Source organism: Arachis hypogaea, chromosome 10 (assembly GCF_003086295.3).
Source record: "Arachis hypogaea cultivar Tifrunner chromosome 10, arahy.Tifrunner.gnm2.J5K5, whole genome shotgun sequence".
Lineage (NCBI taxonomy): Eukaryota > Viridiplantae > Streptophyta > Magnoliopsida > Fabales > Fabaceae > Arachis > Arachis hypogaea.
This window is the reverse complement of record NC_092045.1, coordinates 9,883,146-9,899,611: the sequence shown is the minus strand read 5'-3', so window position 1 is coordinate 9,899,611 and position 16,466 is coordinate 9,883,146. Positions and strand designations below refer to the sequence as shown.

General features: G+C 34.4%; 1 protein-coding gene across 1 annotated transcript; it reads left to right on the top strand.

Moving 5' to 3' along the window:
- The first annotated feature begins 8,777 nt into the window (after positions 1-8,777).
- On the top strand, positions 8,778-10,776 carry LOC140175572 (protein MAIN-LIKE 2-like). The gene is made up of 5 exons (XM_072204086.1): positions 8,778-8,864; positions 9,781-9,798; positions 9,882-10,504; positions 10,589-10,670; positions 10,720-10,776. Exons 1-5 carry the CDS (start codon positions 8,778-8,780, stop codon positions 10,774-10,776), a joined length of 867 nt encoding a protein of 288 aa, XP_072060187.1.
- Positions 10,777-16,466: the final 5,690 nt, after the last annotated feature.

Genomic DNA, 16,466 nt, shown 5'->3' with positions numbered 1-16,466 from the left:
CCAATGAATCTCTTTGTTGTGGATATCTAGATCAGCAATTAATTAAGCATTGTATATCTAGTGATTACATAATTGACCAGTCAATGAGTCAAGTAAATCTGTATTCTCATATTAGATTAGTGAGCACGAAAAGCATAGAACTAAGTACACATTTCCAAGAACTATTAGCCCCTAAAAATGCTTAGAAATTAAAACTAGATTAAGAAACACTCATAATTAAAAGCAGAAACTACCTGGCCAGCAATCATTCCAAGTCCTGTGCTTTGCATTAAAAACTTTACACCCACGCCATCACCAAGTTTTTGACTAGCTGCTCGGAACTCTTCCATAGATTTCTCAGGGTTATTGCACTAAGATCAAGGGGCGTGACTTCTCTTTTTCCCATAGAATGTAAACATGTCAGTTACTATTGATAGAAATTCCTACTATATATATATAGTCTATGATTTTTAAATTGCTTTTATAAAATAATTGACACCAGTAGTATAATACTTGACTCAAGTTTCAGCCCAAGAAAAAAAAACCATTAAGTTGCTGTTTGTAGCAACGGAAGTTGAACTCCACAAGCTTTCCATAGCTTTTAGATTGAACCTTTCTGCCTACTATATATATATATATATATATATATGTATGTATGTATGTATGTATGTATGTATGTTATATTTCAAAACCTTGAGCCTAAGTTGTTTATTCATATCTCTAAGATGGCGCTCCTGCAAGATCAATGAAAAATACAAAAATTGAGAATAATAGCATGCAAGTTCAAGTGAACTCCTTATACACTTTTGCAAATATTCCTATATGAAAATGCACTTTTACTAAAATTCCAACCAGAAGAACCTTTACAAAATCTCAATCAAAAGAAGAGGTCGAACATATTAGTTGGATGCACATGGGGACCATCACTCTTTCAACAAGACAACAACAATCTAAGGCAAGAGAGTAATATTCTCCATCTTCCTCAAAATATACATATATCTCCATTTCCCTTAGAAAAATAATGCCAAAAATTAAGTTTGATATATGGTCGTTCAACTTTATGGTTTAGGATATAGAAAAATATTTAGATTTACGGTTCAAGACAACATGATTTTTCCATTGGTATGCCATTTTCTCCCTTAGTTGAGCTTGCTCTTTCATTGCCTGTGCCTGTAAATGACAGTCTAGAAGTGTGAGAAGAAAAGGACCTTGACATCAAGAAAATAATCTAAGAATAGGAGTCACATCAACATAAAAAAACAATCTGGTAAAAACTAACCATTCCACTTTGCTGAATAAAAAAGTAATCAAAAGCTCAATAAAGCAGCAAGGCAAATCCAAAAGAGCGAAAATAAGTACATTAGAGATTTACTATACAGAGCAGGTATGACTGATGCTAAATCTGTACCAACTCCAATCTGTCCTTTGAAAAATTATCCAAACATGGCTCTGAGTCCTATCCAGATCCTTCTATTGGTGCCTTGTAATATTGTACCCTAACAAGGCCTGAATTGTCTTTCTCTGTTAACAAAGTTAGTCAATTCATGCAAAATCCATTGATAACTCACTGGAAATCAGTGAAAAGAATATTAAGATATCTGGCCAGTTCAATAGATCATGGTTTATTGTTTCATCCATCAGCTAATTTTCAAATTTTTAGTTTTGCTGATGCAGATTGGGCTTCTGACATTTATAATCGAAGATCTACATTTGGTTATTGTGTCTTTCTTGGGAGAAATCTGTTAGCATGGTCAAGTCGAAAGCAACATGTTGTAAGTAGGTCCAGTGTTGAATCAGAGTTTCGAAGTCTGGCAGCAGCAACCACTTATCTTATTTGGTTACAAAATCTTCTTTTTGAACTTGGTTTCAAGCATTCTAGTACACCAACTCTTTATTGTGATAATGCAAGTGCTATGAAAATGTCAGCTAATCTAATTCAGCACTCAAACCACAATATCTCTTTCACCCCTTCTGCTACTGTCATGTACTCAGTCTCTGTAGAAGATAGTGCCACTATAGTTTGTAACATCAATCGCCAACTAATTAGAGCACTATATATTTTATATACATAACTAGTTGTAGATCATCGTCTATCTAGATCACCAGCATAATCAGAATCAACAAAACCACTAATTTGACATGATGATTTACCACCAAAGCATAAACATGTGCCAATGGTACCTTTAAAGTACCTTAATATCTACTTGACTACTTCCCAATGTGTCTTCTCTGGGTTTGCCATAAATTTGCTAACAACACTAATTGCTTGTGAAATGTCTGGACGTTTGTATATCATAGCATACATTAGGCTGCCTGCAGTACTTGCGTAAGGTACATTGTCTATGTAAGCCTTATTTTCTACTGTTGTAGGAGATTGTTTACCTGAGAGCCTAAAATGTGGAGCCAATGGAGTCACCACCGGCTTAGCATTTTTCATCCCAAACTTTTCGATAACCCGTTCAATGTAGCCTTTTGGCTTAGGAACAATTTTTGACTTGATCTCTCTCTTCTAATCTCCATGCCTAAAATTTTGTTCGTAACACCCAAATCTTTTGTTTCAAACTCTTCACCAAATTAAAATTTTAACCTATCTATATCCACCTTGCTCTTGGAAGCAATGAGCATGTCATCCACATACAATAAAAGATAGATATAATCACCTCCAGAAAGCTTACAAATGTATACATAACAATTATAGTTACTTCTAAAGAAATCTTGTTTTAAAATAAAGAAATTAAATCGCTTGTACTACTGCCGAGGAGATTATTTCAATCCATAAAGCGATTTTCTCAAGCGACAAACCTGGCCTTCTTTACCCTCAACCTTGAAACCCTCAGGTTGATACATGTAAATTTCTTCCTCTAAATCACCGTGTAAGAACGCTGTCTTCACATCTAGTTATTCTAACTCAAGCTCCCCATGAGCTACAAGACTTAAAAGCATATGAATGGAAGTGTGTTTCACCACAGGAGAAAATATCTCATTATAATCAACTCCTTCTTTCTGTGCGAATTCCTTGGCCACTAATCTAGCCTTGAATCTTGTACTATCCGATTTAGTAGGATGTTCTTTTTTTTTATACACCCACTTACAACCAATATCAGTATTTTTCACAGGCAATGGGATCACCTCCCATGTGTTATGTTTATGAAGAGACTGCATCTCTTCTTCCATAACAACTAACCAGCTCTCACTATCCTTGTTCTTGATAGCTTGTTTGAATGTGACTGGCTTATCATCCTTCACCGAAAGTACATACTCTACCAAATTTAACTGCCCATAATGTCTCAGAGGCTTGTCTGACCCAAGCTTTTGTACGAGTTTGTAATTTCTCTTTGGCCTACTGGATGCCAAAGGATCCTACTGTTGCTGTTGTAATACATGTATGTTTTTCCGCTGAATCTCCTCATGATCAATTTCATCGTCCTCCTCATCTTCGTGAGTAGCATTAGGATGCTCCACCTGAACATGACTAGAGTCTATTGGTTGGTTTCTAGACTCTATCTCCACCACTTGAGTGTTTATAGTTTTTCCAACATCACCATCATCTGGCGTCATAACTTTAGACAAAGCTACCATGGATCTTTCATTAAAGGTCACATCCCTACTGATTACAAATTTAGAATCACTTACGCTCCAAAGGCGATAGCCTTGAACCCCTCTTGGATACCCCAAAAATATTACCTTTTTAGCTCTTTCATCAAGTTTATTGTCTTTGACATGATAATAAACCGTGCATCCAGAAAGTCTCTGAGTTTCTCGTAATTTGCATGTTTCCTTGACCACACCTTATAAGGTGTGTCTTCATCTAAAGAAGAACGTGGAGATCGATTCACTATGCAGCACGCTGTAGCAACTGACTCAGCCCACCATTCTCTGCCTAACCCAAAATTAGAGCGCATACACCTTGCCTTCTCAAGTAGTGTACGATTCAGTCTTTTCGTGACTTTTTTATGTTGTGGTGTGTCTCTAACTGTCTAGTGTCTTACAATGCATTCCTGATCATAGAACTCCTTAAAAGTTCTACCTGTATACTCTGTGCTATTATCAGATTGCAGAGTTTTTAGCTTCCCACCTATTCTGTTTTCAACCATTGCTCTCCATTGCTTAAAAGTGTCGAATATCTCATTCTTATGCTTGAGGAAGTAAACCCAAGCATACCTTGAATAATCATCAACAAACGTAATAAAGTACCTGGAACCACCCTTGGAAGTAACTTTAGCCGGACCCCAAACATCAGTATGTCAGTAGTCTAACAACCCTCTGTTTTTGTGTTTGCTTGTAGAAAACTTCACCCTATGTGCCTTTCCATATATACAGTGTTCACAAAACTCAATTTATGATTTCTTCATATTTTTCAGCAAACCTTTTCTGCTAAACAATGATAGACCCTTTTCTGACATATGTCCAAGTCACATGTGCCAAATCCTCATGCAGTTTGTTTGGTCTTTACTTCCACCGATTCCAACTGCTAGCTCACCTGTAACAGTTGTCCCCAAAAGAGGATAAAGATTACCATGACGAACCCCCTTCATAATTACCAAAGAACCACGAACAACTTTTAAAACTCATTTTCAGCAACAATTTTGCAACCATTTTTCTCTAACAAATCTATAGAGATTAGATTTTTCCGCAAGTCAGGAATATGTTTCCCATCCTTCAAGGTTCTTACAATTCCATCATGCATCTTGATTCTTATAGTACCTACCCTTATAGCTTTGCAAGTATGATTGTTGCCCATTAAAACTATGCCGCCATTAGTGCTTTTATAGGTAGTAAACCACTTTCTATTAGGACACATATGGTGAGAAGCTCTAGAATCAACCATCCACTTACCGAATATTTCATAAGAATCATCTATTACACAGTAACAATCTTCATCATTATTTGAGAGGTAATTTGCTTCTTGTTTTTCTTTTGAGCTGTCATTGTTCTGTTTCTTGGAATTTATCTTCTTATTTGGGCAATTTGCTTTAAAATGTCGAGGCTCACCACATTTAAAGCATGTTCTCTCTGCGTGAGGTCTAGATTTTAGCCTAGACTTTCCACGCTTTCCTTTTCCTCTTTCAGTACTCCTCTCTCTAGATGCAAACAATCCTTATGCTTGATCATTATACTCTCTTCCATTTGAAGATGACATTACACTCGTAGCAACCTTACGTAGATCATCTACTAAAAGTGATGCCCCCGACTCATCCATGGTTAGAGTGTCACCCATCAGCATCAAAGTCTACACCAGATTTTCATAGAACTTCGATAATGAAAGTAATAATATGAGTGCCTAATCCTCATCATCAATCTTCACATCTATATCATTTAAGTTTAATATAATCCTATCAAACTTATTGATATATTCTTGGATTGAGGTGCCTTTCTCCATCTTGCATGTATACAATTTGAATTTTAAGTAAATCCTGTTAGTTAGAGTCTTTGTCATGAAGTTACTCTCTAACTTTAACCAGACACCTACTACAGTTGCTTCTTCATTCACCAAGAAAGCAACATCTCTCTCAAGGCATAAGATTATTGCAACCTGAGCTTCAAGATCTAATTCTTTCAAATTCTCATCATTCATATCCTCTAGCTTTTTCTCTTTTCCCGCCAGTGCCTTGTGCAATTTCTATGATATAAGCAAATTTTTCATCTGCATCCTCTAATAAAAAAAATTATTTTTCTCATTAAACTTCTCGATTTCATATTTGCCTACTTTGACATTTTCACTAGTAGAAAGTTATGGTATTCAAACTTGAATTTTACCACTCAAATAATGAATAATATAATATTAGCTATAATACCAATTGTTGAGTCTACAACGAAATTTGGACTTCTAATAAATACAAAGTAATATGAAATTAATCACTACCTACAATAATGCACTTTCTATATATTTTGCAGAGACAAACCAATATGAAAGATTGATTATATTAACTCTATAATATAATGTAAATACTACATTTTTTATTTGATACAAAATTTTTATAATGCTTGAAACAACTAAAGAAAGAACGACTAACATTGTTTCTTAATTAAAGAATGGTTTATGTGACATAAAAAATAAAGCTCCACTATTTTTTTTGTTAAATTTCTCATGATTCTCGTGGCCTTACTACACACCTATTATTTCTACCGTTACTTTTAAGGTTTACTCTTAATGGCATTACAAAAAAAAAAATCAATTGTTATATATTTTCATGAAAAATATGATGTCCAATTAATATATCAGAATCTTCCTGCTATCCAAGCTGATGCAAAACCCTCCTATTTGTTTATAGAGGTTTATCTCTTAGCTAACACTCTTGTTTATAATGATTGTTTATACACTTACATACTACTCATTGTTATAGACTTCAGTTTTGTTTACCCCCTCTTTTTTTCTTTCTATTTTTTTTTATGTTTGTTTTAGACAGAGATACACTAAAAAATTAACGGAGACATGGATAATTTCACGTCTGGAGACAAATTTTATAAATATAAATAATAATTTTTATAAAATAAATATTCTTGTAGAAAATAAAAAAAATTATTAGATATAAAGAAATATTTATTTTTTAAATTAAGTGTTAAAAAATATTTAAAATCATGAATAAAAACTTTGATAATCAAGATATTATTCACTATTAATATCAAGAAAGTTATACATGTATCAGCATTTTTTTTGGACAAAATTAAAGATAGTTATAATATAATTAATATTTGACTGCTGATATAATAATATTATTATTTATTAAATAAGAAAAATACCAATAAACTAAGAATTGAATGTGATGTTGTCTGGTAGTAACAATAAATTTAATCTTACATACTTTTTAATGAATAAAAATTTAAGATTTTTACTATCATTCAATTAAATTTATCAATTTTTTTTATATGACTATATACGATTGGTTATAGTTGCAAACTTCTTTTATCTTCGTAGAACTTAAAATGTTAAATTCTTTCCTTAAACACTTTCAAAAAGTAATAAAAATAATTTTTAATATTTTTATTAGAAAATAATTTTAAATATGTTTTTTTATACATATTTATTGTTACTTCTAGAATAAAAATAAAATTTTTAAATTTTACCACAGTAGTGTTTTGTAAAAATAAATTATTTGGATAAGTTAAATTTTAAAATTTTAAAATGATATATTTTCAAAGAATTTTTAAAAATAAATTAATTTTTTTAAAAACAGAGTTGAATATTATACTCTTATTATTGTCTAAAATAAAAGAGTATTGTGCTTTTTATTTTTTTAAGTAAATAAAGGTAATTACTATTTACTTAAAGAATAAAGAGTACATTTTTAAAATTATTTTCTAAAAATATTAAAAATAGATAAATTTAATTGAATGATAGTAAAAATTTTAAATTTTTATTTATTAAAAAATATGTAAAATTAAACTTATTGTTGCTACCACGCAACACCACCTTCGATTCCTAGTTTAATGGTATTTTTTCTTATTTGATAAATAATCATATTATTATTTCAGCGTAAATGTTGATTATATTATAACTATTTTTAATTGTGAAAAAATATTGATAGAATTTATTTATGCATAAACTGCTACAGTATGCCACAGATTTACCTATCTTTATTTGTGTATAAACTGCTATAGCCAACAACAATTTATGTACGTTGTACCTTCTTTAGAAATTCTATTGCTTATAGTGATTTCTGTCCAATTCTATTTTAATCGTTACTTGGAACAAATTATGTTTAGTTTTAAATTTGTTGGTGCAAGTAGCGATTTATATAATTATAGAAAATTTGTAAATAAATATAAAATTTCAAGAAGTTGTAATTTGATAAAGTTAATTTTTAATTATTTTATTTAAATAACTTGTCTTTTTCCTAATGATGTAATTCGTTTTTGTTAAAATAGTAGGTAAGAATGGTTTCATATAATGAAAGAAAAAAATGGTCAAGAGAAATTAAATAAATTTACTCTCTCTTCTATTTTAAACTTTTATATTTTTGTAATTTTAAATTGAAGAATCAAGAGAAAAATGGAATATAATTTCATATTTTGTTGACTTGTATATAATTCTTTTGTTCTATTGTTAAACCTTTTACATATATACAGTTAATTTTAACCTCATACCTAATGGGTAATTTGACTAATTTCTAAGCTTCATGTTTCTTATTATTGTTTTTCAATTTCTGTAATGTTTTTAAGTAGATATAAAACTAATTTAATTTATAAACATAAAATGCGTAATAAATTCTAAGTCTTAAAAAAGTCTTTAAATTTTGTTATTTTTATTAATGTTGCAAGTATAAGATATATAGAATTAGTTCTATATTAAAAAAAATAAAAAAATAATAAATTTATAAGATAAAAGATACATTAATTTATTATTTTAATATTTTAAGTTAGATATGACATCTTTTTATTTTATATTTTTTTACTTAATGAGCTCTTCACAAAGATCCAACAATTTTGAGGGACCAAATTAATTTATGTATACGTTTTTGAAGATACTTTTAACATTAACTCTTTTCTGTTATCTAATATAGAGTAGGTTTCAAATAATAATAATAATAATAATAATAATAATAATAATAATTTATATACTACTACATAATAGGACACCCAAAACAAAATAACAGAATTTATTTTTATTATGGAAAAGCAAGTGGTGTTTTGGGAGAATATTGGAGGCTGGGGTGATTTACCGGGTGGTGGGATAGCCAGTCAACACGCAGGGGCGAGGTGACGCGGCAACCAACGAAGCTTCTGACACCACGTAGGGGCGTGGTGAAGCTGACAGACTTCATGTCACCACCACGCAGGGGCGAGGTGACGCGGCGACCATGCATGCGTCTGACACCACGCAGGGGCGAGGTGCAGCTGGCGTTGCGGAGTTCCAAGGTCCTTCACCTCGGGGGGGCGTGGTGCAGGTGCCGGCATGCAGGGGACAGGCTCCCCGATAAACAGCAAAGCGTGGCCTCTTCAAGCTCTATATAAAGAGCATTCCCCTCCCTCCATCATTCATATACAAGAGAGTTTCAAGTTACTTTGAGAGAGAGCTCCGAAAGGGTAGTAGTGAGAGGTAGTAGTGAGAGGGAAGAAGGGTTTTGTAGGGAAAGGGGTTGCTGTTAGGAGCATAGTGGATAGAGTGAAAAAATAAGAGTCAGTAAAAAAAAAATTATTTTGTATTTATTTTGAAAAATGGTTTGTAATTATAATGCTCCGGAGGATCATATAATAAATTATTTGGATCATCCTATATATGTAAGTTGGTAAATTATATTTTTATTGTATATATTTTATCTGTTATTTTTTGTTATTTAATATGTTAAATAATAATTTTTTGTTAATTTTAAATTAATTTTCTAATATAAAAATACTAAAATAAAATATTATATTATACAATACAATACTATACTATAATATACTATACTATACGATATAGTAAAATTTTTTTAAAAAAATATATTTCTCTACGATATAAATATAAACTCTAATAAAATAAAAATATATATATACTGTAAGTAAATAAATATGTATATTTTGAACATATTCAAAAGTTTAGCATGTAAATGTGGTAATGTTAAAGTAATAAATAAATATTAAAAATATATATAAGTTGTTATTTATAATATTAAAATATTAGAAAAAATATTTTAATTATGTTAATGGTACTGCAGTCTACGTTAATAATTTTAATAAATAAAATATTAAAATAAATAAATATGTAAATAATATTATTAATTGAAGTGATTACATACATTTTATAAATAGATATGGTAATATTTGTTTATTAATAAATGAATAGTTATAACTAATATAACAAATATATTTTTGTTGATGCAGCCTAACAGAAATTTGTTGGTGCGTAAATTGGATCCGCCACAGAGTTGGAATCCGAGGGTCGAAAACTACTTACGCGCCACTGGATTCTACCACGTATCTAGGATTGGGATGATAAGAGGATTTCACCGTTGTTAGCTGCTCTGGTTGAAAGGTGGAGGCCGGAGACTCACACTTTTGTGTTGCCGGTGGGTGAGGTTACAGTGACATTGGAAGATGTCGCACATATATTTGGGTTACCAATTGATGGAGAGCCTGTAAGTGGATGGACTGATAGTAGTAGTGATTTCGTTCAGAGTCAGAGCATGGCAATATTCGGACGTCAACCGGTGCTCAGTCGTAACTCGAAATCCTATATAAAGCTTAGTTGGGTTCGAAGTATCAGAGATGAAGAGTCGTTGGATACTGAAGAGTCCATAATGAGATACGTGAGATGTCAGATTTTCTGTCTGTTAGGGTCGACCCTATTCACAGATAAGTCGACCGCATACGCCCATGCGAAGTATCTACCGTTGCTTCGCGATTTCGACCGGATCCATACTTATAGTTGGGGTTCAGCATGTCTTGCACATCTTTATAGAGCACTATGCCGTGCATCACGATATGATACGAAGGAGATGGATGACCCTCTTAATCTGTTGTTTGTTTGGGCGTGGGAGCGAATGCCGTGTATTGCGCCTGTACCGAGATATATCCTTCCACCTGCTGAGATACCAGTTGCCATGAGGTAAATATTTATGGTTCTTGTCAGAGATTATATTCATTATGCATGTTTCAATTAGGGGTATTAACGTAAATACACATGTTTCAGGTGGAGTCATTCGGAACGGAGCGCAGCATGGTTAGAGAAGACCGTTGAGACATTTAGGAATGACATAGACTACATGCAGGAGGTAAATATTTATGGTTCTAATGAATCCTAGTTCCATACATTACTGTTAGGGTTTTGACATTGGAATTATCTGTGGCAGTTTGAGTGGCGGCCGTACGAAGGAATAATCGTACCCGTTGAGTTACATGTACATCTTGATGTGTGTGATATCGTTGCTCCGTTGTTGTCATTCGAGTGTATCGAGTGGCACCCTGCGGACCGAGTTATGCGTCAGTTTGGGTTCGCACAGCCCCCCCCCCCCCCCCCGCGAATACCAAGGGTCATTCCACTGGAGCAGCATTGCATGGCTCTTCGCGGAGTGCAGCTTCATGACTGGACAGTTTTGCATGCGGGTTGGATAGAGGAGTGGGGCAATAGGCGAAACGCTCGACTGCGGGATCTGCACCCCCTTCCGACAGTCACACGTACGTCGAGCAAGATCGACGACTAACACCTTTCCGCTAGTCATTTCGCGCACCTCAAATACTTCATTCCGTCTGTCAAAACGGTGCACAACTATATTCCCAGCCTGTTGCATACTTGCCTCTATCCGCTGTTGTGCGAATACGGAGTAAGTATATCCAGCATGTTTGCGTTCGTGAGATTCAGCACTCTTCCGTGTGAAAAGTTCATTCAACCGATAATACGTTGCTCGGACTAACACCAACACAGGTAGATTACGGGCACCCTTCAACACTGAGTTAATGCACTCGACAAGGTTCGTCGTCATATGGCCCCATCGATGTCCCTCGTCGAATGCCAGTACCCAATGTCTAAGTCCAATGGCATCGCACCACCTGGCGTATGCCTCGCCTCGCTCTTCCAACCTCTTATAGTTGATGTTATACTCTTCCACCGTTCTTGAATACCCAATATTGACCACAAGCTTTTGCAAGTGAGGGACTTTGAATGCTCGTAGGAAGTTGCTGCCGATGTGCCTTATACAAAACATCCACCATGCTCTTGGAGGTTGCCAGTCACCTCCGGAACGATTTACTGCTGCTCGAATTGACTCATGCCGGTCCGAGATCATACCCACACCATCTTTTCTGACAACATGCATTCGCAGATTCCTTAGAAAGAAGTGCCACGCATCAGCTGTCTCCCCTTCCACCAAGGCAAAAGCGATAGGCACAATGTTTTGGTTCCCATCCTGTGCAACAGCTACCAGAAGTGTACCTTTGTACTTTCCATATAGGTGTGTTCCATCTACCTGAACTAGGGGCTTGCAATGCCTGAATGCCCTAACGTATGGATTGAAACTCCAAAATACGCGATGAAGTATTTTTACCCCTTGCGCCTCTTCATTCCCATTGTAGAGTGGCCGTGTTTCTATCTGGACAACTGACCCAGGCATCTTCTGAACCATAACCGAGAGCCACCACGACAAGGCTTGGTAACTCTCCTCCCAATCACCGAAAACTTTCGCTATGGACTTCTGCTTTGCCAACCAAGCCTTTCGGTAACTGATGGTATAGTTGAACCTTGACTGGACTTCGGCTATTATAGTTTTCACCTTTATGGACGGATCAGTCTAGACCAATGGCCTTATAACCTCAGCAACTGTGTCCGAGTCCAACTTGGAATGATCCTGTGAAATCACTCCCATCGTGCACGTGTGCCTACCGTTGTATCTGCGTATCTCCCAATACCCTTTTTTCCGTATCAAGCTGGCTCGGATAAGCCAGTCGCACCCGCGCCCATACATCTTGCACTTTGCATAGAACGTCTGTGGCTCAGACTCATACACGTCGTAGTCAACTCCTCTAGCAATAGTGTAACTTCTAATTGCTGCCACGACTGACTTTCTAGAACTGTATTCCACTCCAATGCGGAACTCTCCGTCCTCGGGATCAGCAACGCCTACAGAAAGTGCCCATTATCGTTTGTTAATCAATCCGAAGTATATATTAAAGATAACAAATTATTCGGTCATCACGTACCTATGTTTGAATATTCCGGAAACTCCGGTGCATGCATGGCGTCGAGATCCAACTCACGCATAAAAGGTGGCACGTTCATCGGTTGACTGATCGATGGGTGAACCACTACATTATCAGCTGCTGTCTCAACTCCCACATCACCATCCTCGTCTTCGTCGCCGGCTTCATAAGTGGCTTCGAAGTCCTCTTCTCTGTCACTATTCATTTCCTCGTACACTGCAGCTCTATCATCCTCCACCTCTAAGTCATTTTGAATCCCTTCTGCCACTTTGGTTTCAAACTCAACATACAGCTCAATATGTGGCTGTCGCATCTGAGTCTGCCGGTGAATTTGAAACATATTATGCATAGTCACTTCGTCAGTGATTGGCATGGTATCAAACTGTATTACGCCACCAAAAACTACAACCGGATTACGGTACAGAATTCTGCTGACTCTCATTAACGTACCGTTCTCCATGCTTTGACAGAGACCATTCCGAAGTTCCATAAACGTCATGGTGCATGGAACCACAAACAAAAATGGATTCTGACACACAAACCTCACTCCCTCATGAGTATTACGTATTATCTCACCGTCGCGATACACTACCAAGTTTGCAGTACCCTCCATTACCCCAGAAACACCCTCAAAGAACACTCACACACTTCCTTAGAATGAAAATGAATCCGTGCACTGCCTTATATAGAGAGTAGCCTTCACCACGCCCCCACGTTTTGATTGCGCCAGGCGAATCACGTTCTGCCACGTGTCATGACGCTCCCACGTGATACGACATCACGCCCCCACGTGATGCATAGGTGGACCAACCACGTGCCGCCACGTCAGCAACACGCCCCACGTGATGCCAACGTGGCAATTTCTTCCAGCGCCACGTCATCAACACGCCCCCACGTGGTGCTTGCGTGGCCCATTCACCTTTCGCCACGTCATCACCACGCCCCCACGTGCTAGGTTAGCACGCCCCCACGTGCTGCCACCGTGTCCCAATCATCCTGCGCCACGTCAACTCACCTTACACTTGTCGCAGCCTCCACGCCCCTGCGTGTTGAACTTGAATCCATCATTGGGTAAAACACCCTATTCCCCCATTTCTAACCAAAACACCACTTTACTTCCCATATTAAAATTTTTGAGCCACAAAATAAGGATATAGGATTTTTTTTTCTTTTTTTTTTTTCGTCACACACACATCAACTCACACATACTAAAGATTCTTTTCTATCACAACCCAATTATTGTCCGGAATAGAACCTGCGTGTGACGTATGCAAACAGATTTGTCACTCATAAGTCATACCCTGCTTCAGCCAAACAAATAGTTGACATTTACAGTGTAGTTTTTTTTTGGTGTCATGGACATATACAGTGTATAACTAGCAAATAAAGATAACAATCGGTATATGGGCTGCTATCTATAGTGGGCTTCCATGAGGCTAACACCCAAACACAAAATCAACCCCTCCCCGAAAACAAAAACCATTAGAAGCTACTAATTTGTCAGAGATGTATTCAGACCAAAACACGAAGTTTATTCATAACCCCTTATAATTTTTTTTTCTAAAACAATTTGTGATTGAAATGTTCTAGGCTTGATTACTTTTTTTAAATACCAAAAAAAAATACTAATTTTAAAAATAAATACTAATTATTTTAGGGTCGTATAGATTTAATAAAATATTTTAGTTTAACCTTTTTTTCTAAGATATCTTTTAATTTGTCTGATCAAGGGTTAATCTATTACAAATTTAAATTTTGTTTAAGAGTTTTACTACTAATTAATGAATTACTAAATATACAAAACGAAATTCAAATTTAAATACTTGTTTAAACTTTAAACAGATAAATAAATAAATTATTTGTCCAACTCAAATTAGTTATAAAATAGTTATTTAGCTATATTTTGTGCCTGTAACTTTTTTTTTTATAAAATAAGGGGGCTTAAGCCCAAAAAAAAATAGACTATAACATCTCTACAACTAGGGTTGCACATGAATCGGATAATATTCACATATCTGCGGTAATTATCTACATCCGATCCGAATTTTGCAGATATTATCCAATCAGCAAAGTCATCGAATCGGATTGGATCCGATCCGCACTATGGTCGGATCGGATTGCGGATTCGGCAGTGATATGTGCAGATCCGATCCGCAAATCCGCATATCCGCACATCACAATTAAATAGCATAGCTTAAGACAGTAAACCCTAATGTGATATGAATTTTAGTATGTTAGTTTATGAATTTTATGATATTTTTTAATTTTTTATGTTGTACTTCAACTTAGAATAATTAAACTTAAATCTTGTGTTATTATTTTGTTTTTGTTATTCAAAAGAACTATTATTGATAATATTCTAGGAGTAAATAGGTTTAAACAGATAAAAAATGAATTTTCTGGATATTTTTTTGTAAAAAGGCCAAACAAAATCTTAAAATAATTTTTTTAATTATGCGGATATATCCGATATCCGATCCGATCCGATCCGCAAGTATGCGGATTGGATCCGGCCTAAAAAATTACGGATATCGTATCCGATCCGATCCGATAAATACAGTGCAGGTCGGATAGAATTTTAGGCCATATCCGATCCGATCTGATCCGTGTGCAGCCCTATCTACAACATGGGATATTGGGACCCATTAACATCATTACGTAACAAATTAAGTTGGGTTGACTGAGTGGTCATCTCACTCGTCTGCTTAAGTAAGTATTGAAAATTCAAATCCTGCATGCAGCAATTTATTAGCTAGCAATAACAAAAAAAAAAAACATCATCACTTAACTCAGAGAAAAGATATAGAAACTCAAAATCTTAAAAGTCTAAAAGAAGTCTTTCTTTTATTGATATATCAGCACACTTGTGTCAGTCTAAAATTGAAGTTAAATTTCATCTCCCAAGATCTTGTATATATCCTAAGTTAAATTGAAGTTAAATTTTAGATCGATTCTTGTAAAATGATTTGGTAAAAAAATTATTCATAAGTTGTGGCTGTAGTACCCAAAAAATATATATATGTATGAACATTTTAGACATATATAATAGGGTAAAAGAAGTCGCTACTTCTTATTTTGTTGATGTCTCTTCTAAAATGATAAATTCATAATCATACTCATTTTTGTGGGTAGTGATTTGTGAATAGTGATCACTAAATTTTACATATATATATTTTTAAATTTTATTTTAAAAAATTTTCTGAATTAATGTTGTATTTGAAAAAAAGATTGAAATTGAGAGATAAAAATTCAAAAATAGAAATTGAAAGAAAAAAACTGAATCAAATTTTTATATTGTGTTTGGTGTAAAGTGCACAAAATTGAATTATGTCTCAGTATCATGTTTGATTTAAGATAAATATAAATATTGAGGTATAGATTTAAAACTTGAAAAGTTAAATTAAAGTATTTTTGAAATAAAATATTATTTAAGTTTCAATCTTTGCTTTTTAGAGGTGCTGAAGAAATTAAAATTTTGTCTCCCAAAATTTAAATTTAACTTTAGTTTTTGATCACCAAACACAATATTTAGTCATAATTTTTTAGTCTTAATCCTAGTCCCAAAAAATAAAAATACCCTAATTATTTTTTAACTATCCAAATTAAGCATCGAGTATTTTAAGTTTATATATATATATGGCAAATGAAATGTATAATATAATTGGATGAAAAATTTATGCAAATGCAACATTTTATAATATATTATATTTCTGTTTTAACTCTATTCTATATAAATCGTTATAGGATTTCGCAGTTTTTGAATTCATATATAAATCGCGAGATTCTGTCGCGGATTATGAGTGGCAACAAAAATCTATAAACTGTTGCTACCAATTGCGGATTAAGAGCAACAAAGGATAGCCATAAACTGCGGT